A 25,847-nucleotide genomic window follows, 5' to 3' on the forward strand; every position below is an offset into this window, starting at 1 on the left:
ATAATAAATTATGACAGTAGGTGACGATATGCTTCGTTAATATTTGAAACTAGAGAAGAAGAAGAACTTCCGGGAGGGATGCGGGATTGTCCAATCACGATCGACTCCAGAAGTGCCGGTCGGGGCAAATAATGTACTTGCGTGCTGAAGAAACGGAGTAACAGAAGATAACTGTAAATACATTCACGCGTGGAGTATAAACAGGACCGTATTTTCTCCCACCTCACACAACAGGTATGAAGTGTAGTTGCTTCCAGCCGCGTCATCAAAATGAACTTTTTGAGTTAACGCAACACTGAGCATATGTAAGAATAATAGCAGCTTAGCATGCTAGCTAACGTTGCACAGTGTAATTCATTCTGACTTGTAGCTACATGTTAGCATGCTAACGAAGCTTAGCCAAAAGGACAGCACTACAATAAAATAAAATGAATTCAAACATGTTTTTATCGTGATTCACATCACGCCACTTCACAGCAGCCGGAATTAAGTTTCATTTGAAACTGTACATTTTTGTTGCTGTTCCTAAAGCGAGTTTATAGCAACTAAGCTAACACCACAGCGCTCCATGCGCGCGCTCCAGGTGTTGCTGTCAACTGTCCGAAAGCTCACAGCTGTATGTCCTTATATACATGGGTGTTTATGTTATTCACAGTTTGTATGTTATCGACTAGGCCTAGTCCTAAACGTGTTTTGTTGTTGTTGTGGCAGTTCTCAGCTATATTACGTCTGAAACGTTTACGTGCTCACTTTACGTTTACTTCTGAATTTGTGTAAATCTCCATCCACGCAGTTGAGGAACTGCAGTACATTTTAACCCAGTCCCTTCTTCTAAGGATTGAAAATGAACAACAAATAATACATACAAAACCTTTAGTCGGTGAGGTACAATGTTGATTAGGTTTCTAAAATAACAGCAACATATTTATGCAAAATTGTCCAGGCCAATTATACCTTTTTCCCCCCAAAAGGATGTGAGCACCCTAAAATTATAGCTCCCCAAACCACTGTACACTAGTCATCTCACCTCTGATGATGTTACATGTAAATATCTTCATTTGTTTCTCTATAGCAGCATGGATACAGAGGGATTTGGGGAGCTCCTGCAGCAGGCAGAGCAGCTGGCTGCTGAGACTGAAGCAGTGTCTGAACTTCCTCACGTCGAAAGGAACCTTCAGGAGATCCAGCAGGCGGGGGAGAGGCTTCGATCCCGCACCCTGACCCGCACCTCCCAAGATGCTGCAGACGTAAAAGCGTAAGAAATATAAGATAGAACTTTATTATTTTTCCTGAGGGAAATTCTTGTGGTTTCTGTTATTGCACAGTACTATAAGAGTGGAAACAAAAACACTTAGTAGTCACAGAGTAAACCAGCAAACAACAAAATAAAGCTGAACTATAAAATAACAAGATACAACCAAGAACGGTATGAAATATGAACATCAGTATGTGCAGATAGGCAGAAAATGTCCCACTGTTAATCATAATATTACTGCTACTGGCAAAAATGGTAATTGATAACAAATGAATGGTTATCTATGTGTACAAAGTTGTATAAATAAAGTAATTAGATCCCAATACCAGTAAAGAAAGGGACGGGCTATTAGGGAACTAAATTGGTGGTAAACAGTCACACAAGGCATCAGGTCTAATTTTTAAAGATCAACATGAAAAAAAGAGCCTGGGAAGAGTTCCTTTTTATATATAGTGGTAAGAATCCTACTAATAATAATACACGTTTCACAATAACAGACTTAGTATAACAGACAGATTTAGTATAATCTACTGCAATATATTCTCATGTAAATAAAATGTAAAGTATAAAATCATTTTTCATTTGTTTCCCATTAATCTCTATGATAGACACACTCATTTCTAAACTATATGTTTGGTTTTAAAGATTTAAAGAAGATATTCCTTAATCAATAAGCTTGAGTGATATTTAAAGGATTTAATGTATTAGTTTTAAAACTGCATTGATATTAGATTGAAATTCTCTCTGTGATGTATGTGATGACACCTGATCTGATGCGTAACAGTTCACATCAGTGGTTTCTGTAACGGTGGTAAAGCGTTCTGCGACCTCTAGTGGTCACGTGGAGCAACTACAGTTATTTGTCAGTCAGTTCTTCATCACCTTTCTGTTTCACCTCAGGTCCATCCTCCTTGGTTCCAGAGGTTTAGACATCTTCCACATTTCTCAGAGACTAGAAAGTCTCAGCGCTGCCACCACGTTTGAGCCCCTGGAGCCAGTCAAAGACACGGACATACAGGTAGGGCTGCTCAATTAATCGAATTGTAATCTCGATTACGATCTGGGCTTTCAACGATCATTAAAAATGACTGAGCTGATTATTAGCCCCTCCCTCGTGCTTTACTCTCGCGCTGCTCCGTGTGGCAAATCGAGCGCACCTCTCTGCATTTCGAACACGTGTCACAACAATTAAGAGCAGCGGTCTCCAACCTTTTTTGCGCCACTGACCGGTTTATGCCCGACAATATTTTCACGGACCGGCCTTTAAGGTGTCGCGGATAAATACAACAAAATAAAACTAGTACCGGTACCGAAAAAAAGAAGATTTATTCATAACACACGTGAAAAGACCCAGGAAAACCGAGTAAACAATAAAAACGATAACAAAATAACGCTGAAAACCGATAAAAACCCTGAAAAACAGACATTTCACACCTGAGCCTCAACTCTCGCGGCCCGGTACCAAACGACTCACGCACCGGTACCGGTCCGAGGCCCGGGGGTTGGGGACCGCTGATTAAGAGGACCCGAGGGAAGCTCGGAAAGCTGAGCAGAAGTTATTTGGAGAGGAGAGTGACTGCCGTTGGTTGTAAAGAGGTAAAAAAAACTTGAGTGGTGTGGAAACATTATGGGTTCAGTCAGACGTGGATCAAGTAGACACAGTGTGTAAACTTTGCTACAGTGTAGCTGCACCACAGAGCAACACTGCAAAGTTCACTAAACACAGATGTTTACATTTTTCATTTATTTCTTATACTGCAAACATTTGCACTGTTATCAGTATTTGCACTGTTTTATATTATTTTATGACAATCCTTAAAGTCATTATTCAACACATTGTTATTGTTAAATAAATATTGTCAAATAATTGAGATCTCAATTTCAGTGAAAATAGTTGTGATTATCATTTTTGCCATAATCGAGCAGCCCTACATACAGGTACCATAAACTAGCTGCTAGCTAGCTGCTAATGCAGTGTTTTTAACCTAAATGAACTGGTTCACTAGAGGAAGACTCGCTTACTACTGAGAGCACTGAGAGGTATTTTGTGGAGTGAAATAAGAAATATTCCATTGACAGATGGTAAGAAACTAGTACCTAGTCTTTTAATAAGCATGTGCATATTTCACTGCATTTAGAAGTGAGGATTAAATTTGTTTTGTGGCTAAGGTCTGAAAGTAATTAACTGTAGATAATAAGTCTGCATTTTGTCCCCACTGACAAGATAAGCCTGATAAAAACTGAGCAAGTGTGAAGTTTGTTAGTTAAAGGCTGAAAATGTTGAAATTTATAACTGGAGGCTGAACAGAACAAAGATTTAAGAGATAACAGAAATAAGTACACAAAGCCAATGAGTTAATTATTCCAGTGGAAAATTGGGTTTGCTGTGTGACCCACAGGCTCTGTTTTTGTGGACAGTCAAGAAAAATGACTTTCATGGAAAATCTCATTGGTTTCAAGGTCACATTGTGCTGTTTATTCTCTTTAACTTTGAGTTTTGATCATATTTTCTTTCTGCACATTCATTAGACTGTACTTTACTATATGATGACATGTATCATCAGTCACACTAAACTACATCTGTGGAGTTGCACTGAATTAAAAAAGCTTTCACCCATGTAAAAGCAGTGCATGTCACATAATGTATAGATGTGGCTCTGGAGGTTGTGCTGTGACTGAGTGCGTGTACACGATTGTAGAGCTGAACAGAATTAATAGCATTTGTGATGGATACATGGTTGGCATGTTGTCGCATTTAGTCAGGCGTGAGGAGGTAGTTGTGTTATGTGTGTGAAACTGTCTTGTAGTTTGGCAGGTTTGAGCGTGAAGACGTCTGATGGATTGCCAGAGGCCATGCTGCTCTAGTAGAAGTTGGTTAGATCTGAAGATTATGCAAGTTATGGAGAAACTGTGATGCAGGGAGGTGGAACAAAGTGAGCTTATCGTGCGCTTCTGTCCTTTGTTTTAGGCTGGAGGCTCAAAGCTGCATTTGCTCCTGTGGTACACGTGAATCTTGAACTGTTTTGACGGTATTGGAGACAGAAGGTTTAAATGTAAAACAAAGGTTCTGTTAGAAGTCTGAAAGTGCAATATCAAAGTTGCCCAGTATTCTTTTAATGTTGAGTACCAGACTTTTTGCTCCCTGAGTGCTCTCTCCGTCCCTTATTCCCACCCTGCTTAATCCTCCTGTATTGGTTACTTATTTCTCTCCACTGTATCTGTTCTCTCCATCAGGTTTCCACATACATGTGCCACCACTCTATCACCCTCCTTTCTTATCTCTGTGGTTTTTTTTCTTCCACTGTTGCAGTCCAGCCTCTTCTCTGTTTCATTGAAATCTTCTTTATTCTTATTGGTCGGCCAGATGTATCCTGGCCAGGGTGGGTTTCACTCACTGACTGGAAAAGCACTTAGCTTCTGGCAGTGTGAGGGTGAACGCACACACACACACACACACACACACACACACACACACACACACACACACACACACAGCTGTGAGGCACTCTGCCTCCCTGCGATTGCTCTTCTGGGTCTAGAAGATGACATTGCATTACGTTTTATTTCAGGAGAAATTTTCCACAGCTGTTTCAGACAAACAGCTGCTCAGTTTAAACAGCCACATTACAGGAATTGGTCAGATAAATGGAAAGTCAGCTGAGATAGTAGTGTTGTATTGGCATTTACCTAATGGGCCCTGCGCTGAGCATATTCAGTATAAATAATTATGATCAAAAATGGAAAATTAATGGAGTGCACTGTACAGTTTTTCATATGATACTGATGCTGCTGTGGGTATCTGCTGATGCCAAGTAGTTATCTGATACCAGTGTTAAACTAATAAGCTGTATTCCTCCTCTGGAGCTCTGCTGCTGAGGCATTGTGAGGTAAACCCAGAACAGCAGAGAATTGAAAAGATCGGCTCCGTAGATCAGCTTGTTGAGTCAGGATTGGACTCCAGATGTCAGATTGTTGGATGCATAGACTGCACACAGTAGTCTTTCATATATATGTGTAATCTATAAGCACAATATAGGATGATTTCTGGACAGCCAGGCTAACTGCATAATGGAGCTTAAACAAAGTCTTCACCATCTCCATTAAGCCTCTGTTTAGTGGCGCAGTGAGCCTTTGCCAAAAATAGTTGTTTACTTTGGTCTTAAATCGTAACGTTGTGATGCTCTACTCTACCGTCCCCCAAACTAAAGGTAAATCTAGTCTTTAGCAGCATCAAAAAGATTCATGTTTTAGCCTTTTTAGTTGCTTTACAACAGTTTAAGCTAATCTAGGCAGACCAAGGTGAGTAGTCATTTAGAAAGCTGTCTGCTCCCCCATGGGAAATTCTCTTTTAATGAAGATCATAACGTCACATACACACAGTTTGAATTTAATTGCAAATTGTGACTAATTGTGAACCTCATTTAACTGGGCGTGTTTGGCTCCATGACAGTGTGCCAAAAATGAAGCAGAATTTCAGCCAGAATAAGGAAACAACGAAGAAATGTAGTTTAAATTTGAACCATTGAAAAGAGAAACTGAGCTCAGCTTTTTTTTTCCCTCCATTTAACTGATGGCAGTCTCAGCCACTTTATATCATCAAGTATACACAAAGGAGCACAGAGGTTATTTGATCATGATGACGATGATAATGAAGAAGGCATCACCAAGAAGCTGTTTGATGCACTTTGTTGAACAGCTGAAAGCAAACAGCCTTTCCAGAGTATTCTTAACACACAGACTCTACATTTGACCTGCAATTTACGCTCAAATGCACTGATGTAGTCGCTCAAATCTTAGTTACTTTGGAAAGAAAGGTGGAAATAATGTCTACTGAAAAGAAATAAATGGTTTATTCTATAATTACACAGCTGGTGCAGTAACAGGAGTATTCTTATTAAATATTTAATAAAACTCTGAAAGACTGTAGTAGTTTATATTTGCAGTACTTACAACACGTTTTCTCGTCACTGTTACAGTGACAAGAACACTTTCTTTAGGGCCGCGTTCGCTCTTCAGTCATCATCGTTGGAGACTCAAGCCTTTTGTGTGTAAATGCTAACATATGCGTTTGTCATCGCCACTTTCAGGACCTCTGTCACGTTCTCGCGCTGCTCAGTTCAATCTCACACCCAAATGTTCTTCTTTAAGATCAAACACACATTTCAGCACCACCTGTGTTTGTACGTGATGGAGTTACTCAAATGGAAGCATCCCCGAAATCAGTGCACATTTTTGTTATTTTTTAATTAGCTTTGATTAATTAGGAGTGAAGTTTAGCTTTAGTTTACTGTTACTAAAACTTTGATCTTGTTGCTTCCTTTCCTGTCACGATACACTTTATATTAGACTTTTTCTTTGTCACAGTCTCACAGTAGACTATTTGCAGAAGTTATTGTTCGTACAGATGCATTCCTATAACCACACAAAGGATGTAGCCTGTCTATATTTAACTAACACCCCAGATATTATCGCTGCACATGGACAGAGTCTCCGTTTTTACAATCACATATTGTTGTGTTTCATCTGCAGTCTGTCAATGATTTTATTCATCAGCCAACTTTTCATCATCAGTTTAACTTTCAATTTAAATCTACGCTTTACATTTTCCTCGTTACCGTTGCTGACTCACACATGCATGTGCACCCATGGCAACCCTGAAATCAAAGAATGTATCCAAATGTAACCGAGGACCTCTAACGTGTGCCTCGTGCATCATCCATCTGTGCATCCTCGCTCCTCAACCAACCCGACCTCAGTGCGTCAGATTGGGTTTAATTTGGTTTAAGGGGTGCGAGGCAGTAGAGGCTGCAGTTCTCCAGGATAGACGGGACACAAAGGAAATGGAAAATGTGCTGTGTTTTTATGAGTGTGTGTGTGTAAATGTGTGTGTTTGCGCATGAGTGAGCTGGTACATGCCTCTGCGGCTCACACACGCGTGCATGTAGAGGGCAGTGGTGTGTGAATGATGCGCCTGTATATATGCTGAAGCGCTCCTATAGGTTGTGGCCGTATAGCTCGTCTTAGATTTTGGGCTTCGTGGACGTCGGAGCTGCTAGCAGGAATTAGCATGTTTTTAGATTGCACATACTATGGACAACTTCATATTTAGTAAGATTATGTGGTTGGTTAGATGAGGCTGAGTCTGTTCCAAACGTGAATATATTTACATCTCATGTTTAGGGTCTTTATCAGAGTGCAGTCTGCTTACATGTTTTTGTTTCCTGTGTTCCCATCAGTGCTTACAAAGGATTAACAGGAAAGGATTCAAAATCAAAGCAAAGCAGAGAAAGAGAAGAGATCACATGAAAAGAGCAGAAAAATGAAACTGTAGAAGTGAAAGGCAGAGAGCAGAGCGGGTAGAAAAATGGCGACCGGCTTCAATATTTTTCCGTCTCCCTGTCCTTGTCTCACTTTTCACTGTTCCATCTTTCTCTGCCAATGCTCTCTTTCTCCTTTTTCGTACATCGCACTCTTTCTACGTGCTTCTCTGCTTTCATTTTTTCCCTTTCTCTCTTAAATTGCATATTTTCACATTTTTCTGCTTTTTATCCTTCTCCCATTTACATCCTTTCTCTTCCTCTCCTGTTCTTCTGCCCTCCCCAGCCCTTAAACACACACATATCCCTCAGCAGTGATGGCATGCGTTCAGCGGACGCAGTTGGCTAAGCCCAGAGCATCTGCTGAGATACACGAACGCTCCTGACATAGCTTCACACGATGTGTGTGTCTCTCGTGCACAAGCCTCGTGTGCTGAGATTGCATGCCTGTGTGTCAGGCGCTATCGATCGCTGCTGTATACGGTGTCTGAACCGTGTATTTATGAATGAATGTGTAGCATAGATTTGTCTGCACGTGGTTGCGTGCATCCCTGTCTGCTTGCCTGCACACATGAATCCAGTCGTGTGTGTGTGTGAGAGAGAGAGAGACTATGTGCACAAAACTTCCGGAAGTGCATGGATTAACATGCCTGAAGCTGTTTGTGTGTGCACGTGTGCACTATAATAGACAGACTGCATATAGGAATACCCCCCACGCACCCACCAACCCATCCCCTTTCTCCCCATGTGCCTCCCAAACCCTTCATTAACTAAACATGACCCTTAAGAGCATGATTAGCCTCATTTCGAGACAGGATGTCGGAAGCCATCAACCGAGGGGGAAAAAATCCATTACTATAATTGCATTGAGCTGAAGGAGGGAGGAGAGAAGGAGGGAAGAAAAGAAGGATGCATAGATGGATAAAAAAAGAAGAAAATGAGTGGGACTGAGGGAGGGCCGTCAGAGATGCTAGGACGAAGTGAGAGATGGAGAGAGAGACAGAGGATGGAGAATGGCTGTTTGGGGGGGTGTCAGCTGATGGCAGGAACTGATATTCTATATGAATCCATAGTTCTTTCTCGCGGGTTCCCCCTGTGTCTGAGCGCTCAGTTGGTACAGCCCTCCGACAATAAAACAACCTCCAGCGAGTCTTGATGTGGCACTTTCACTCGATTCTCCGGCTCACGCACCAGAGTCACTGGCCTGCTTTGAACGGGGAAAAGGCTGCGAGCGGACCGCCATGCCGGCTCGACGGGGCACAGGGAACACGCCCCAGCATGGCGGCCGCTGCTGCTGCCCTGGCACAGTGACACGGTGGGATGGAGAGGCGAAGAGACGATGCAAATGTCCTGGGCTGTCAGAGCCCACGTACCTAGGCTCAGACAAAGAACTGAAAACCAGTTTTTTACTTTTCCTTGTCTCATCCTGCCCTCTCATCTGTCTGCCAGACAGGCAGAAAGGCTCTCCTCATGAGTGAGTATTGCATATACATACACGGATACACACACATATACATGTACTCACTGATGGGTATGTGCTTTGTGCGTCTTACTTTTTGTCATGTCTTCTCTGCTGTGCTACAGTGTGTGCAGACATACATGATGATGGAGATGATTGAGTCATTTGTGAATGTGAGGCACTCTGATCATTTATACTTACATGTTATAAATGTATGTTATTCATTTTCTTTATTTCTATTTCACCACACAGGAAGTGAAAGAGTGAAAGGGTGGGGTTTCTCTCTCTCTCACACACACACACACACACACACACACTCAGGCAGGCAGTGGTCGGTTCATTCTGTCATGGTAAATGTTTTTGCTTTGGTTCATAATGACTTCCACAGTGAGGCTTTTCCCCGTCAGCTCGTTGAACGTGCCCTTCTGTAACCTCTAGATTCCTGGAAATCACACGTTTCTGCGTCGGCTCGGTATCTTAATATTTTTCGTATAGTGTCATAAGCATGAAGCTGGCTCAAAAGAGTGAAAATTCAGATGTTCTGATTTGAATGAGTATAAAATAAGATTACCTTTATGCGTAGATGGCGTGACTGTCATTAGCAGTGGAGACGGGGGCCTGTATGCCAGCACAGAGATTTAGCATGCGTACAAGTTTGAAGAGAAACCTTTTTAAATATCACATTTATACTGTATGCTAAAATTTAGTCATGTTTCATTTTGGCGTATAGAAAATAATATTTTTAGAGTCAAATGTGCACCGATCTTTCACATTATCTCCATACTGTCGATGAATTTGGAGACAAAGAATGGAACTTGGATCATTTGTATTTATATTTGAAGGCCGACTTGTCCTCGCCTTTACCTTTCTTCCCACCCCCATCAGTATTTCCTGATTTATCAACCATGATCAAATAATTTTCGGTGGCAGTGCTCCTCTTCCTGTAGAAGCTTCTGGGCTGTCTGGCCAGCAGGCTGTGGGTGTTCACAGCAGGTTGCAGATCTCTGAGGATACACAATACAGGGGTGGGGCAAAAGAAACGTGCATCTTTGATACGCCGATACCCCAGTGCTCAGTGCATCATCGAGTGTGATAAGCACATTTATTAAAATGTGTTTTTCATCTTTCTTACTTCTAAACGCTTCAGCGTTGCTTTTTTAAATGCGTTTCTCTATTTCATGGTTATTTTTACAGTTTGGGAACAAATACGAGGAGGAATTAAAACATTGGCAGCGATTAGTCAGCGCGAAACGCCGGTGTCTGGGCCTGAACAACGTGCCAGATCTTCGGACTGTGTAGTGCTGATCAAAATTATAAGGAGGTTATATGCGACAGCGATGCTGTGCCTGCCTGCGATGAAGCTTCAAACATTTTAAGGAGCAGTTACGTGAAACTGGCCACCCCCTGTGGTGAAGAGGGAAACAGTGTATCCAGCTACCAGCAGTCCTTTTTATCAGATATCTAACTGCTGTAATATTCATATTTGATTTAGTGATTTATCAACCAAAGCCAAAAAGACAGAAATCATTTGCATGTCAGATAAATGGGATTGTTGGCCTCAGCTTTTGGCTAACTCATCAATTTACACTTGGCACAAAAAGTAATGTATAGGCCAGTGGTTGGCAGCACTGATAATGACATCAGTCACAAATGTTTGCCACCTGCTGAAGGAAAAATGACGAGGCAGTTCCCCCTCGGTGCCCAATGTACCGCCGTAGTTTTAGATGCTTTAAGCCCCGCCCCCTGCCTGTTTCTGTAAGGATCGTCAGTCTCATCGCCTTTTCTCCAATTTACAAGAACACTTGGAGTCATCGCAATCAGCCTCTGATCTGTGAACGTTTCATTCTGTTCTCTTCATTTTTCCAGTGCAGCTCTCCTGCGAGTGTTGACCTGAGCTCTTCTTTGGTTTGAGTGGTTAAATATAGACCTATTGTCAGCCTCTCCTGGGAAAGTGAGACGGGGAAAAAACGAGAGAGGGACAGAGCAGGAAAGGGAAGCTAAGGGTAGCAGGGATGAGCTGCTGCTATAAACGGGCTACGTTGGAGTCGCTTCTTTTCTTTCTTAATTACCAGAGTAATGGTGTTGCATGTAAGTTCACTAAGTTTACCTTTAACTTGGCTGTCAGCCGTGCAAACACCAGTTTTTCAAGTCTTTAATTTGCAGTGGATAATCTGTCATAGATAATTAGATTTTCACACAGTAATACGAGGAAGTAAATGATGTCTTTCTCTGTCACTTTACACTGACCTGAATGAATGCTGTGGCTTAAACTCAGTGACGCGGTACTGACCCGTTTTAGAGGAGACGCGATCCATTACGGTTTAACACGACAACGTCTCTAAAAGTCAACTGTAGCACAAAACCAGATTAGCCACTGGTTATTTTCCACGTAAACTCAAACACCTGCAGCGACTGCAGCAGGAAACGTTTCTGTCCTATTTTCTGACCGACCTCTGCATAGACTTTTTTTGGATCTTGACATCATCTTTTGTGACGGGAACTCTTCTTCTGCAGCTTTGAAGATGTCACAATATAAGTAGTTTCAGCTGTTTCCAAGATGGAAAATATGCTAGTTATAAAGATGTTGTTTGACAGACTGTAGAGTGCCTGAAGCGAAATAAAACCCAAAAGATATCAATACTGCTCCACATGTAGTGTCAGATGTTTAGTGTTTGCAAGCCCAGAAATGATTAACATGGAGAAATACAAATACTGATAATCAGTTACTGACATGTCTGTGGTGGCAGGTTGTGCTATTCATAGTCAAATTTAGCGTTCTGCACATTTTCATCATGCATAGCTAAGCTGTAACTTACTCTTGAAAAGACATTTTCCTAATGTTTAGACCCAAAGAGCCAACAGAGTTGAAATACTGTCATAAATCTACGGAGCTAAATAGTGAAAATGAATATTTCAATGTTTTCAAATTTCTTGCTTTATCTAAGAGTGCACCTACATGGATTTATAGTAGCACGTTCTGTTGGTGCGTGTAGGTGTTTGCCTGTGCTACAACCCACGCAGACATGCTTTGCGGACAGGCCGCAAATCACACACAGGTTCAACTGTGATTGGTTGAAAAGTGAGGTCGTACATAAACGGGAGAAGTGTGAAAAAGCGTAAAGAAAATATTTTCAAACATCGGCATGAAAAGAGCAGCGAACATTTCTCTGCTCTTTCTGTTATAACTTCTCTCGTGTCTGCGCGGGTTGCGTGGGACACTGCCCCCTGGTGACGGTAAACGGCAGCAGCACGTAGACGTCAGTCTGCTAAAGTGTCGGTGGGCTCATCGCAGAACCAACGCCACACCGTGAAAAAGCCAAAAGAGATAAAGTTCTGTGTGCGTGTCCAAGAAGGCTGCAGTATTACAGGAAGTACAACTATACGATTATATAGGGCTCATTTTTTCTTTATAATAAACCTTCTGAACATTTTATGTGTCTGTTTTTATTCTCACTGGTAAAAAGGCTCACCCACAGAGTGGTCAGCAAAAATCAGCACGTAAAATCCAATAATCACTTTCTTTGACTGATCCAGTTCGGATCGGTAACCTGTGGTAAGCCTGCTGTACCTTAGTTGTGAGTTACTTGATGGTATTTTGTTATTGACAGTTCTTCAGAAAGGTGTTCATGCAAATTGCCCATTTAGCGTCAGGCAGAGGTGATGTGTGTGTGAGCTTGTAAAAGGAAGAGGTAGAAATTGGACTGAGCTAAGCATTTGGACATAGACGCACATGAGAGGACCGGAGCGAATTCAGCTTCTTAAGAGCTGAATAAACCGTCCTTGGCTTTGGAAACTAGCTGTCTCTGATCAACTGCTTGCTTTTGGGGGTTTGAGGCTGAATTATCCTGCTTGCTTCAGATTTAAAGTCAGACAATGTCACCAGTAAATGATTATTCTGTTATCTGACAAAGGGAACAACCTTCCTCCAGTCTAAGAAGCTATTATGGCAGGGCTGCACGACTTGCAGTTATATAAACCTAAAAAAGCAGAATAACTCAAGGTTAGCGGCAGTACTTACCTGCACATGATAGAAGTGCACCTTTGCATTGACAAACGTGTTAATGTAAGCCAAAGCCAACAGGAACATGATGCACAGTGTGTTCATCACCGTGACTCCTCTTCTCCCCACATCTGTCTGTGTGTCTGCAGGGCTTCCTGAAGAACGAGAGGGACAACGCCCTCCTGTCCGCCATCGAGGAGTCTCGCCGCAGGGTCGGTATCTGTCCAGAGTCTCGTGGCCTCGCAGTCTTTAGTCCTGCAGTGTAGGAAACTAGTTCACAGGCACTGTTAGAGTAACGCAGGCCTGCAGGGCGCACGTCCGAGTGCGATTATACTTTTTATTCTTTAGATGATTAAAAAAGAAGATGACATAATTAGTCCCAACAGTCACAGACAGTGTGTGTTTGTTTGTCATATACCGAGGTTTACAAAAGCATTCGTTTCACTGTCTCGTAGCATCAGCACATCACAATACCGAACACTTAAAAACGACATTTTTAGTCATTTCTGCTCGCTGTGATCTAAAAGTCCTTCTGGTGTGAACCTTTGGGGAATGGTTCTGAAATGGCTTCCCTGATGTGCAGAGCTAATAGGCCCCGCGTTTAATTAGCTGCCGTTCCCATTATCTGTCTCCGCTCCCCGAGAGAGGAAAGGGACTTATGTGCAAGGGTGGGGAAAAACAAATGCACTGAAGATTAAAAAGAACGTGGGTGTTAGATGTTCCTGCAGATTTTTATCTCGTAGCTTTAGTTTTGACATCAACATGAAAAGCAGGGCAGGCAGGCATGTTACAGTAACCACTGGAGCTGCTGCATGCTGTGTGCTTCTAAAACCAAAAAGGTATTTGGGCAGGAAAAAGCCCCGATAACAGAACGTAATACATGTATAACATGAAACTGCTTTTTTAAATTGTTAAATTACTGCGATGTGTCGCTGACCAGGAACGTTTATACTTACGATTTAAATACAATTTTAATATCTTTTTAGACTTAATGCCGTTTTTAAATTGTTTAAAGCTTTGACCAAGTTAACCCAGTAAATGGTGGCTTTAGTCTAGATTTGCATCTCCCTAAGCTGGAGATTCAATTATCTCGAGTTCCCATTATCTCACTTTGAAGTCTCTGTGGAGGGTTAAAATAGACGCCACCGAGTCCTGGTGGACTCGTCTTCACAGGGGTCTGCTGTTAAATCCAGTTTAGTGTGTGCGATGTTCGTCTTACCTCGTGGATGTGGATTAACGTACTTGTACTACAAGGACAAATTATTTTGCTCGTTTCTAGCGCTTCTTATTTTTTGTATGATGGAGCTCAGTGCAGACCCCTCCACTCATCCTGCCTGGCAAATGCATTGTTTTAGCTCCTTCAACTTTAAGGTCATCTTGACTTTAAGCCAACTTATTTGTGATTTGCTACCACTCACAAACGGGAGGGTTTGAGTAGCTGGTGCTTGGGGCAGAGATGACCATGTTAAGGACAATCCCCTGTTTAGCATCTGTAACACAGCTTGACCCCAGTGAACTGTGTTTTTCTGCACGCTCGAATATGACTGGAGGCTTGCTTCCCATCGCCGTTTGTTCAGACGTTCCTGCTGGCTGAAGAGTACCATCGGGAGTCGATGCTGGTTCAGTGGGAGCAGGTGAAGCAGAGAGTGCTGCACACGCTGCTGGGAGCAGGAGAAGACGCTCTGGACTTCAGTCAAGACGTGGAGGTACGGGACAGGGAGCCGTATAGGTGCTCATGGTGGCACCTGCACATTGTAAATGAATTTTGCAGCAGCGAGTCGGTCCATGTTTGTGTCATTTTTAATGCGTTCATGAATCTGTCATTTGTAGTTATGAACAATAAATTCAGAGGTTGTGTCTCAGTTAACGTGCAGGTGTGTCAACAACACGGTGGATTTATTAATCGTGACCTCGTTTGAGTATGAAGGAAACATTGCTGTGTGGAGATCAGAACTGTCAAGTGCCGCATCGTTCCCGCTTCATTAGGTCTTACAGATAGCATCATTTTTGTAACACAGTTAAACTTCTTGGACTGAATATGTCTGCTTCAAAGAGCATGTCAGGGCTGTGACGCCACACACTACCTGTCTACCTGCTCAACTAAAACAAACAAGCTAGCGTTTTCATCTCAGACTCAGAAACACTATTTTTATCATCACCCTGAGCAAGAAACAAAAACAAGACTTTGATCTTATTGTGTGGGATTGTGTCCCAGCGTGTGTCGAGCAGGCGGGCAGTAATCAGTCGGGACAGGACGTCCTCCTGTCTCAGACTCTCAACATGCAAAGTAATGAGCAGCAAAAGTTCTCCTGTTTAGACACAAACGTTTCAGCAGCACGCGACTGATCTACTTCTGTCTTTGCTTACCACCTGACCTGCGGTCCATTACAGCCCAGCTTTGTGAGTGAGGTGACCGCTCCAGGAAGAAGTGCGCTGGACAGCGTGGAGGTGGCCTACGGACGCCAGGTGGGTCCCCGATAGTCTAATTATTTTGGTGTGAAAATTTCAGGTAAATGCACACAGCACATCAACATTCCTGTTTTATGCAAATTACCTTTCAGTGCATTCATATTGTGGCATTTTGCACAGCAGGTTATTGTTACTGAAGCATTTTTATATCAGGTTAACGCTGCAAAATCTGAATGCAAATGTTACTATAAGGGAAATACATTTTTAGTGGCACTAAAATGTGTTGTGCTAATGCCTAATAATGCCTGTTATTTATTGCTTTTTCTTATGTAATAAATGCATAGAAGAAGAAGAAACGTGTATTGATTACATACTGGGATCTAATGAAGGGGAAAAGGAGGACATCAGCAGAGTGTGTTTTAATACAAACAGCGCCGCAGAGCTTGGTAGCAATAATAATAATAATCATCTCTAGCTGTGTTCTGTTAAACATGAAGCTGTCGGCCGATGGTTTGGTTGAAACGGGGTTACAGCAAAGCCTGGAAGCTGCAGATCAAACATATGGATTAATTGTTCTGCAGAGGGGGCGCGTGTCCCCGCCCCAGCGCTCCACCCAGCATCATCCAGGATGACCTTCTGTCGCTTCCACTCGCTGCACCACATTTTATTACTTCGACCATGTGTCGACACATTGCGTGCGGCGTCGTTTGTCTGATTTTCGTGATCCTCTTTGACGACCTCGTCAACATTTTGATACTTTTCGTGCTGTTTTTTATTGTGAACCATTTCACTCGGTGGTCGTAAAAAAGGTTCATTTTTAACCGGAGGCTAAGTTTATATGAAAGTTTTGACATTTCCTTATAAAACGAGCATTTAACAGTTTGTGGACCTGCCTCCGTTTTGTTCTCCGTCAGATCTACATTTTCAATGAGAAGATAGTGAACGGTCACATTCAGCCTAATCTGGGAGATTTATGTGCTTCAGTAGCAGAAAGCCTGGACGACAAGGTAGGAACGCTGATCTCTCACTGATGTATCAGCCTGAAGTTACTTGTTACTGACAGATGTAACAGATTACTCGGTATGAACGCACCTTTCTTTCTCTCTCGTTCCTCCAGAACGTGTCAGAGTTGTGGCTGATGGTGAAGCAGATGACAGACGTGTTGTTGGTTCCAGCCAAAGACACTCTGAAGAGTCGCACTAGTGTTGAAATGCAAATGGCCTTTGTGCGCCAGGCACTTGCTTTCCTTGAGAACAGGTAGCCGGTCCTGTTTTTGTGGATACATGCATGGATCTACAGTTTGCTGAAATTAAGCTAGAATGAACCATAAATATTGTGTGTTAGCCCTGCGACAGACTGGCGACCTGTCCAGGGTGGACCCCGCCTCTCGCCCTATGACAGCTGGGATAGGCTCCAGCGCCCCCCGCGACCCTGAGAAGGATAAGCGGAAGTGAATGGATGGATGGATGGATGAACCATAAATATGAATTCTGTCTTTCCCAGTTATAAAAACTACACCATGGTGACTGTCTTTGGGAACCTCCATCAGGCCCAACTAGGAGGGGTGCCTGGAACATACCAACTAGTGCGCAGCTTCCTCAACATCAAGCTACCAGGGCCTCTGCCTGGCATGCAGGTACCACACGTGTATACACTGTTTAAATGTTTGGCTAATAAAGAAAGCCTGCAACACGCAGCTTTATTTAACTTTCCTACAGGCCTCATCACTTTTTTAAAAATTGCATTGGATTGCATTTTTATTATTTCCACTCCAGTCGTTACCTGAATAACCTTTACCACACTCATTTGCTTTCCTCACTGTTGCAGTAATACTGTCTGTGCAGGGTGACCCAGGCTTGGTGCATGAGTACCTAATCAGAATAATCTGATGGGCTGATCAGAAATGTCATTTATATTTAAGAGTTTATCTTTTCTTTGGCATTCATGCAGTTGGTCATGCACACCTGTGCTCTAAAAGCCAGCGACTGGTAGGTGCAAACGGTTTAATTTCCCACCGTTGCTTCACTGATTCTTGATGAGTCTGTTTGGCTGACAGGTCACATCTGCAGTGCGAAGCTCCGACCGTCTGAAGAATTAAGCAGTGGCTGCAAAATAAATAAATAATACGACCACTCTGTTCAATTTGCACAACAGGACGGCGAGATAGAAGGCCACCCGGTGTGGGCTGTGATCTACTACTGCCTGCGCTGTGGCGACCTGCATGCAGCCATGCAGGTGGTGAACAGAATGCAACATCAGCTGGGAGATTTCAAGACCTGGTTTCAGGAGTACATGAAGAGTCCTGACAGACGGTGAGCTCCGCTCAGCTCATTCTCATCCTCTGCACACAGAGAAGTCCTGAAGGTCAAACCGGTCTTATCGCGCTTCCCGTTTTATCTGGTTTTCCTCTTTAGACTTTCCCCGACTTCAGAGAACAAGCTTCGCTTGCACTACCGCAGAGTGCTGAGAAACTGTGCCGATCCATACAAGAGAGCTGTCTACTGCATGATTGGGAAATGCGACATCAATGACAACCACGGCGAGATAGCAGACAAGACTGAGGACTACCTCTGGCTTAAGGTACCGTTCCCCTGGTTTGCTGTTTTTGGGTTAAAGGCACGATTTCCTGATCCTGGTCGGTTAGAGATCATCGTCCCAGTTTGATATCTCGGGGCTGTGCTGCTCCCTTGCGTAATGTGCGTCGCGTTGTGTCCCCACAGCTGAACCAGGTGTGTTTCGATGATGACGGCAGCAGCTCTCCTCAGGACAGACTCACCCTGCCACAGCTACAGAAACAGCTGCTGGAAGACTATGGTAGGGGACTGAAATTCTCCTTCAGCTCTCGAAATAACTACAAATATATGAACTTGAGTTTCCTGAGAATTGCGGTGCATCACATTGCCTCTCCACCTTCCTCTTTTTCCATTATCTCTTTGCCCGAGCACAGAGGAACAAGCACAGGCTTGCACGGCCGAGCTGTTTGCACCTCCCGGGATGCAGATTTTATTTGGGTTACTGTTTGCTCTTTGCCTCTCGTGCTGTTGTGAGACTGCATCCATGTTTGTGTGGACACGTAGAACGCAGGGTGACGGCGTGCACACGGACGACCGGTCCCTCGTAAGGAGCGAGTCGTCTGAGAAACAAAATCTTAAGTTAAATTTGAGTCCGTTAAAACCTTTTTAACTACATCAAAATGAGTTTCCTTGAGTGCTGGTTTGGTTTAAGCCGTTAAAATGTTCAAACAGACGTATTAGCGATGGTGCGAGCACCTCTGTGCACAGAGTCGAGGTGCACAACCTGTAATGTGTGTGTGCTGGTGACGAATCACAGCATGCTTCAGGATTTGCTTCATCAGGTGATTATTGTTGTCAGCGTCTCGTTGTGTTCTTACATGATGTCAGATTCACAATCTTTAAAACATCATATAGATGTTAAATGCTAAACATGTGAAGTTTTCATCAGTAACATCGGTGATCGTTAAAGAGAAGTGATTCATTTTCCTGTGTAACTAATCGCTCGATGAATATTTCAACTGTTTCCTGCACATGAATATTCTCGCTTCTCTTTGCTGTACCAACAGCTCGAAGTACTACCCTCCCCATAAGCCTCAGCAGCTGTTGCCATGGACGACGAGCCAAGTGTGACTCAGAGCTTCGTCATAGTCGGCAGGAACAAAAGTTCACGAGTCTGTTTGTGAATTGATTTCTTTTCTGTAACCTGGAAATGTGGAAATAGCAGCAGTCGTTCATCTTTGTGCTCATGATGATGAGACTTTCCTGCTTTGGAAGCGCTACAGCTACCTGCATCAAATTAACCAACACCTACCACCACATCTCCACAGGCTTCATCAAACACCGTCAGCAAAGCTCCTCAGCTTAAAGCAGGGAGATGAAAATGGGTCAAACGCCGTTAAGAGTGCCCGAAACAAACTGGGCCGAGCTTATGTCTCACCATAATTAATATTACAGCGAGAGACTCGGGGCACTTTTTGGGGCATGCGTGGTGTTGAGCACGGAGCTGCACACCAGAAAGCTGAGAGCAGCCTTAAAGAGAGCTGTGGGTCAGCTGCTCACGCCTGTGAACAGGCACCAGCAGACACGCTTTGATTCTTCATCCAGAATCGATTTAAAGTAAGACTTCAACATGTCCGGGACACAAGTGCAAGGGCGCGAGGAGGCCTTCCCTCCCACAGACGGAGAAAAGCACAGCTTTCTCCCTTGGGTGTTGCCTTCTCCAGGCTGATCCTGCTCTGTTCAGATAAGACTCGGAGCTCTCTCTTACTCTCCCTCTCTCTGTCCATCTCCCATTTTCCCGCCCTCGCTGCTCGGTGGGAAGCACAGCCCGGAGCCTCGTTCTGCTTTCTCTCTCGCTGCCGCTCGCCTCCCTCGGTTGTCTGGCACAGCGTTCCTCGTTGTCCTCCATCTTGCTTCACAGCAGGACACGAAGCCCAAAACCCGTCTTCATTTCTCTCACACGCTGCCGGTGCCGGGCTCGTCTGCTTTCCTGCAGCCCCGTCCTCTATTATCGCCGTCCCACTGATTTTTGTCCTTTCACATTCTTTGCTGTGCATTTCTTCTTTCTCTTTTCTTGTTTGCAGCGCCCTCCCCCTCTCCCCCCTCTCACACCCACACTCCTATCTCTCCCCCTTTGTCCTTTTTATTCCCTTCATCTCCCCCCTCTCTCGCCTCCTCTCTCCCTCGCTCTCCCGTTTTGAACTAAAACGCTGGGAGTCTGCGATAAGGCTGTAAAATGGCTGACATGGTTCACCCTGCTCTCCTCCTCAAACTTTCAGCCAACAAGAGGATTAGGAATTATAATTAAAAAGTAAACTTGATGACTAAGTACCTGCACTCAAAAAACGTCTTTAAATTTGTCCTCCCATGTTTAAAAAAGCCGGACGTGGCCATGTGCACAGCTCTGTGAAGCGCAGAGTTTCTGTCTGAGACGGTGAAACACCCACACAGGTGACTTCCATCCATCTCCGCAGAGTGATCGGAAACGCTCGTTTACTATGTTCATGTGGATGTGAGCAGCGCGACCCGTTTCCTCCTGAACTTGTTTGCAGGTTTTGGTCACAGACACTTGATTTTCCCACCTGCCGTCTTTATTCCGCCTCTTCTCTGCAGGCGAGTCCCATTTTTCTGCGAGCCAGCAGCCCTTCCTGTATTTCCAGGTGTTGTTCCTGACGGCTCAGTTTGAGGCGGCGGTGGCTTTCCTGTTTCGAGTCGAGCGACTCAGGAGTCACGCCGTGCACGTGGCGTTGGTCCTGTATGAGCTACGGCTGCTGCTGAAGTCCACCGGTCAAAGCGCTCAGCTACGTGAGTATCACCTTTATTTTGTAGGGTAATGCACATGCATATTCTATTTCCTGTCGATCTCACTGATCACATCGTCCCCGCAGTGAGCCAGGAGCCCGGTGACCCTCCCATGGTGCGTCGGCTCAATTTTATCCGCCTGCTCATGCTCTACACTCGCAAGTTTGAGTCCACGGATCCACGAGAAGCGCTGCAGTATTTCTACTTCCTGCGGTAAACACATTTCTCGCCCTGCACCACACACACGATATGTTGTACAGCTCCAAGTTTAAATTCATGTTTCTTCTTTTTTGCAGCAATGAAAAAGACAACCAGGGCGAGAACATGTTCATGCGCTGTGTCAGCGAACTTGTCATTGAGAGTCGAGAGGTGGGCGGCCCGTCTTACTCTGTGGTCGAACGTTAGCACAGAAGCTTTGCGCTGGTGACAGATGAGCTGATGTTGAACATCTTAGAAGAGCAGAGCTGGTTCACTGTGCTTCCCGCGGGGCAGATGAGACCTGCATGATTCCCGGTGTTGTCCTCGTTAAATACGATTGGCTCTGAAACAGCTCATGTGTTTAAAAAATACTTAAAGAATATGAAAAATAGGTATATGTTAAAGCAACGTTTGACAAATGTTTGTAATAAAAACAGGTGTGAGGAGCATGGAGTGAATTTTAGATTCAGAACAATGTGTTGCTCTGTCTGGTTTTAATAACTGATCTCTCCTGGAAAACAAGTTTACATGTGAACTTTGACGATGTTGCATTCATGTATTTATTGTCATGTGGTGATTTGTACTTTGTCCTCTTTTAGTTCGACATGCTTTTGGGCAGATTGGAGAAGGACGGCAGTAGGAAGGTAGGACGATGGACACGTCTCCGATGTCTCGGCTCACTGTCATCTGGTCGATGGTTATTTCTATAACCTGCCTCCCTCACCTACTGTCTACCCATGTCTTCCTCGTCTTGCTTTGAATTTGTCTTCCCTGTCCCTGGGGGGGTCCTTTGGCACGTGTCCCGCATGTCTCAACACGCCCCGTTCAGCAGCACTCGGTTCTGCTGTCACGGGTCGTCCCACTCACGACTGACAATGTTAAATGCGTCACGGCGCATCGTTAGATGTGCAGCTTCTGTATTAACGGCTTACTTAAAAATATGCATCGACTTATTTTGATGGACAGTCAGACTTTAAGGACGGGTTTTATTTTGTTTGAGTAACACAATAGAACAGAAGGCACATTGTTACTGTCAGGACTGCACCTCTCTCAGCCTCACGCCCGTCTCCCATCCTCTCCTGTCTAGCCCGGAGTCATAGATAAGTTTGCTGGGGACACCAGAGCTATCATCAGTAAAGTGGCTCTGGAGGCCGAGAACAAAGGTCTGTTTGAGGAGGCGGTCAAACTGTACGAGCTGGCCAAGGTGAGCAGACCGTGCACTGCGCAGTATCTCTGCAGAGCTGTCGCTTTGGGATTCGTTCACTTTACGTGTGTCTCTGCGTAGAACTCAGACAAGGTGCTGGAGCTGATGAATCGGCTCCTGAGTCCCGTCATCGCCCAGGTCAGCGCGCCTCAGTCCAACAAGGAGAGGCTAAAAAACACCGCCGTGGCCATCGCCGAGAGGTAAGGACACGGACACGCCGTGCGCTGGTCAAAATCTACACACGCACCTCCGTAACCTTTTCTTTTCCCTCTGCAGGTATCGCTCTCAGGGCGTAGCAGGAGACAAGTCGGTCGATAGTACCTTCTACCTGCTCTTAGACCTGATGACGTTCTTCGACGAGTACCACGCGGGGCACGTCGACAGAGCGTATGATGTGAGTGCAACTCTGAAAATGAACAAACAGACATGAAGGGAGACGCACGCGGCCTCGTCACATTAACGCTGCCTCTCTCTGTCAGGTGATGGAGCGCTTAAAGCTTCTTCCGCTCAGTCAGGACAGCGTGGAGGAGAGAGTGGCGGCTTTCAGGAACTTCAGCGATGAGGTGTCGACTCGGTTCTGGACACCAGACACAAAACCGATACTCAGTCTTTATATGGGCTCCACTTCTCTGCTTTCTCTTTATTTAAATGTCGTTTTGTTCCTCCAGGTGCGTCACAACCTCTCCGAGGTGCTGTTGGCCACCATGAACATCCTCTACACGCAGTACAAACGCCTGAAGGGGGCGCCAGCCGGCACACCGGGACGGCCACAGAGGACCATGGAGGACAGAGACACGGTGAGGGAATGAGCACAGCACTAAAGACGTGTGTTTATAGGTAGATCTGAACCTAACGCATTCTGTTTTTATACAAAGATCCGTTTACTTTAAATATTTGAGCTGATACGAGCACATTTAGTGGCAAACTGAATATATTCATGTGACATTTTTGGCAGAGTTTCTCGTTCGTCCCTTGTCAGTACGTCTCCGTCGCTCCTCTGGATTCTACCTTTTCACTTCTACTTACATCAGACATAGAAAGCCTGGTGACCCAGAAGCTTGCTGACTGCAGCTGGTGTCTACAGAAGGATTTTAGGTTGTGTCGAGCCGGCTAGTCTATGCCCAGCTCGCTGGTTGTTAAATATTCTGTCTCACTGATGCGTTATGTTAACACGCCATCTCTTCTCTGAACAGCAACTGCGCGGTCAGGCCAGAGCCTTGATCACCTTCGCTGGCATGATTCCCTATAACATGGCCGGGGACACCAACGCGAGACTGGTGCAGATGGAGTTACTGATGAACTGAGACGCACACACACACACACGATGAGCAGAAACCTCTGGGAAGACCGGCTCATTCACACGCTCACCTGCCATCTTGTTGTGTAAAAGCGGCGGCGTTCATCGCCATGTTGAGCCATACGTTGGTTTTTTTGCTCATCTGAAATCCTGTCAGTCTGTTTTTGTTATTTCCATTGTTTTGTTTCATATTTGTATCTGTGATGATTTAGAATAAAAAGTTTGCTTTTCGTTCGTCTTTTTTATTTTGAAACATTTTATGTTTCGTTACATTTTCTTCCTTTTTTTCCTCATTTGGCTTCATTTTATTTCAGTGCTACTGTCAAAGTTGTGACAATATTATGATATATGTGTTTAATACGGGAGCCGTTACACGCAGGCTTGAGCACATTAGTCATCACGCACCTATATTAACTCGCACAAAGGAAATACTGGAGAACACATCCTGAGAGTGAACTCGTCTAAAACAGAAGGTGCAAACACTTTTGTTTTTTACCCAACAGACTCGAAATGCTCCATGTCCCCCCTGAGGGAATAAATCAGGTGAAATCTAATTGAATCGTCTCCCTGGGAAACAAAACGACCGTTCCTCTCAGCCTTACGCAGTCCCGAGTGTCGCAGGCCATAGCCGTGCCGTTTCCACAGGCTGTGGAGCGTCCTGTCCCCTGGCAGATGGTTGGTTGGCTCAAGCTCAGCTATCGGACTTGGGGGGGATATTTCTGTTTCCATCAGAGGGGAAATCAGTGGAACAAAACATTTTACCGCACGCTGCAGAACGAGTGCGTCCTCGTGATGCTCGTTCCTTGTGCGTATTTTCAAAGGAGGTAGTCTTAAACTATTTTATTAGTAAAGAAACCAAAAACTAATCTTTGACTAAAAATGTGGACGTTGTTTAACTTTGTGATACGTTTGTATGCAAAGTTCCTTCAAATCTTTTGTAAGGGCGCACCGTAATCGCCCGGCCGCGCTCCGGCCAGCATTTAGAACAGCATCTTAACCACTCCTGCCTTTATAAGCTACCTGAACTCAGACCGAGCCCCTCCTGGAGCCCCTGTTGAACATTCAGCAGCACAACCAGACATCGCTTGAGGTTTGCTAGAAAAACTGGCCCTCCATCTCCTCTGTTTGTGGCCCACATTCTGTGTCCTTCAGTCTGGCCTGAGAGAACACAGATGGAGGCTCATTCTGTCTCTGCTGCTCCACATAACTGCAGACGGGTCGGAATCACTCGTGGTCACAAACACAGCTGAGCTGAACGGTACAGGAGGCCCACGCTTTGTTGTTTTATCGCCTCCTTATGTTTTTCCTGCTTACGTCGTCAGGGCCGCGTTAGACTGTATTGGGCGGTGCAGTCTCTCAGGAAAATGCTCGTGCGTGTTTTTAAGAGCTCCGTCACCCGAAGATCTGCCTCTCAGGTGTGTGTGCCGCAGCTGGTGTTGTGAATCAGGCCGATGACACACACCTCTTATAACCCGGCTATTTCACAACACCAGGGTGGCCCTGCACCGCTGCCGACGAGACGAGGACCCGCTTCAGCCAGACGGAGCAGAGCTGGGAGAGCTCAAGTCTTCAGTCCTACAACGATCATTTGTGTACCGGTGTTGTGCCAAAAACTGATTTCCAGTGTTTCTGTGTATTTTTTATGTGTAATATCTTTACGTATGTTCGTAAATAGACTTCAGTGAACAGGGGATACAAAGGGGTTACATAAAGAATTAAAAAATTATCTGTTTTTTAAGTATCTTTACAACTTGTACTTACATTATAACCAATCCGGTCCTTTATCCCCACTTAAAATATTTTTACAGAACTATTGTAATATTTGCTGCCGTTTCTGCTGTCCTGTTGGCCAACTTACTCTTACAAAATACATTTTTAATGTTAATGAGATTTTTTTTACTGCATAAATAAAGGTTATATAAAAGTCACTGCCAAAAACTGATTGCGGCTTGTATCTTGTTACACGAATGTTGTTTGTGGCTCAAGATGACTTTATGTCATCCATAAGGGATGCATTTGACATATGTTTAACATATTATAGCCCAACAAGTTACTTATAGCACTTTAAATATGAGCAATCGCTTTTTGGCAAATACCGGAAATCAGTTTTTGGCAGACAATCACTTTTTGGCACAACACCGGTACTTTGAAAAGGGAAAATAATGATCGCGTTTTTGTCAGTTAAATCTGCCGAGATCATTTTTTTCTTTCTTTCTTTTTCAGTTATTTTAGTCAAATTCACTCTGATATCAGGTACATCTGCTTGATGAAATCTTCCATAAACTCACCGCGTTGAGCTGTAAAGCATAAGATTCCCTCTTTGGTCCATTAATAAAGTCCAGTATGTTTCTTTTCTCTTTGACTGAGATTATAGTAACACAGTGGATTGTATT

At 44.2% G+C, this 25,847-nt stretch overlaps 1 protein-coding gene across 3 annotated transcripts; it reads left to right on the plus strand.

Annotated features, from left to right (window-relative positions):
- The first annotated feature begins 79 nt into the window (after nt 1–79).
- Nucleotides 80–25,820, plus strand: nup93 (nucleoporin 93). Of its 3 annotated transcripts, none has more exons than XM_085281470.1 (22): nt 80–234; nt 1,073–1,255; nt 2,156–2,273; nt 13,181–13,243; nt 14,609–14,737; nt 15,423–15,497; nt 16,355–16,447; nt 16,558–16,697; nt 16,944–17,076; nt 17,595–17,752; nt 17,855–18,020; nt 18,161–18,254; nt 20,567–20,758; nt 20,842–20,968; nt 21,052–21,124; nt 21,553–21,597; nt 22,041–22,157; nt 22,239–22,357; nt 22,434–22,551; nt 22,637–22,720; nt 22,826–22,954; nt 23,351–25,820. In XM_085281470.1, exons 2-22 carry the CDS (start codon nt 1,077–1,079, stop codon nt 23,459–23,461), a joined length of 2,463 nt encoding a protein of 820 aa, XP_085137596.1. In that variant the 5' UTR covers nt 80–234; nt 1,073–1,076; the 3' UTR covers nt 23,462–25,820. The 3 variants fall into 3 exon arrangements, with proteins under 3 accessions (XP_085137596.1, XP_085137597.1, XP_085137598.1); XM_085281471.1 differs by having other exon boundaries at nt 85–234; nt 1,076–1,255; XM_085281472.1 differs by lacking the exons at nt 80–234; nt 1,073–1,255; nt 2,156–2,273 and adding an exon at nt 8,756–9,046.
- The last annotated feature ends 27 nt before the right edge of the window (nt 25,821–25,847 follow it).

Source organism: Mchenga conophoros, linkage group LG7, assembly GCF_057382185.1.
Source record: "Mchenga conophoros isolate Kocher_MC1m ecotype Shallow Benthic linkage group LG7, M_conophoros_male_GT1.1, whole genome shotgun sequence".
In the NCBI taxonomy this organism is placed as follows: domain Eukaryota; kingdom Metazoa; phylum Chordata; class Actinopteri; order Cichliformes; family Cichlidae; genus Mchenga; species Mchenga conophoros.

Excerpts from the sequence above, each read along its gene's own strand:
- nup93 (XM_085281470.1), top strand. The coding sequence starts at position 1,077 with ATGGATACAGAGGGATTTGGGGAGCTCCTGCAGCAGGCAGAGCAGCTG. Across the intron at positions 22,158-22,238 it reads AACTGTACGAGCTGGCCAAG|AACTCAGACAAGGTGCTGGA; the intron begins GTGAGCAGACCG and ends GTCTCTGCGTAG. Across the intron at positions 22,358-22,433 it reads GCCGTGGCCATCGCCGAGAG|GTATCGCTCTCAGGGCGTAG; the intron begins GTAAGGACACGG and ends TTCCCTCTGCAG.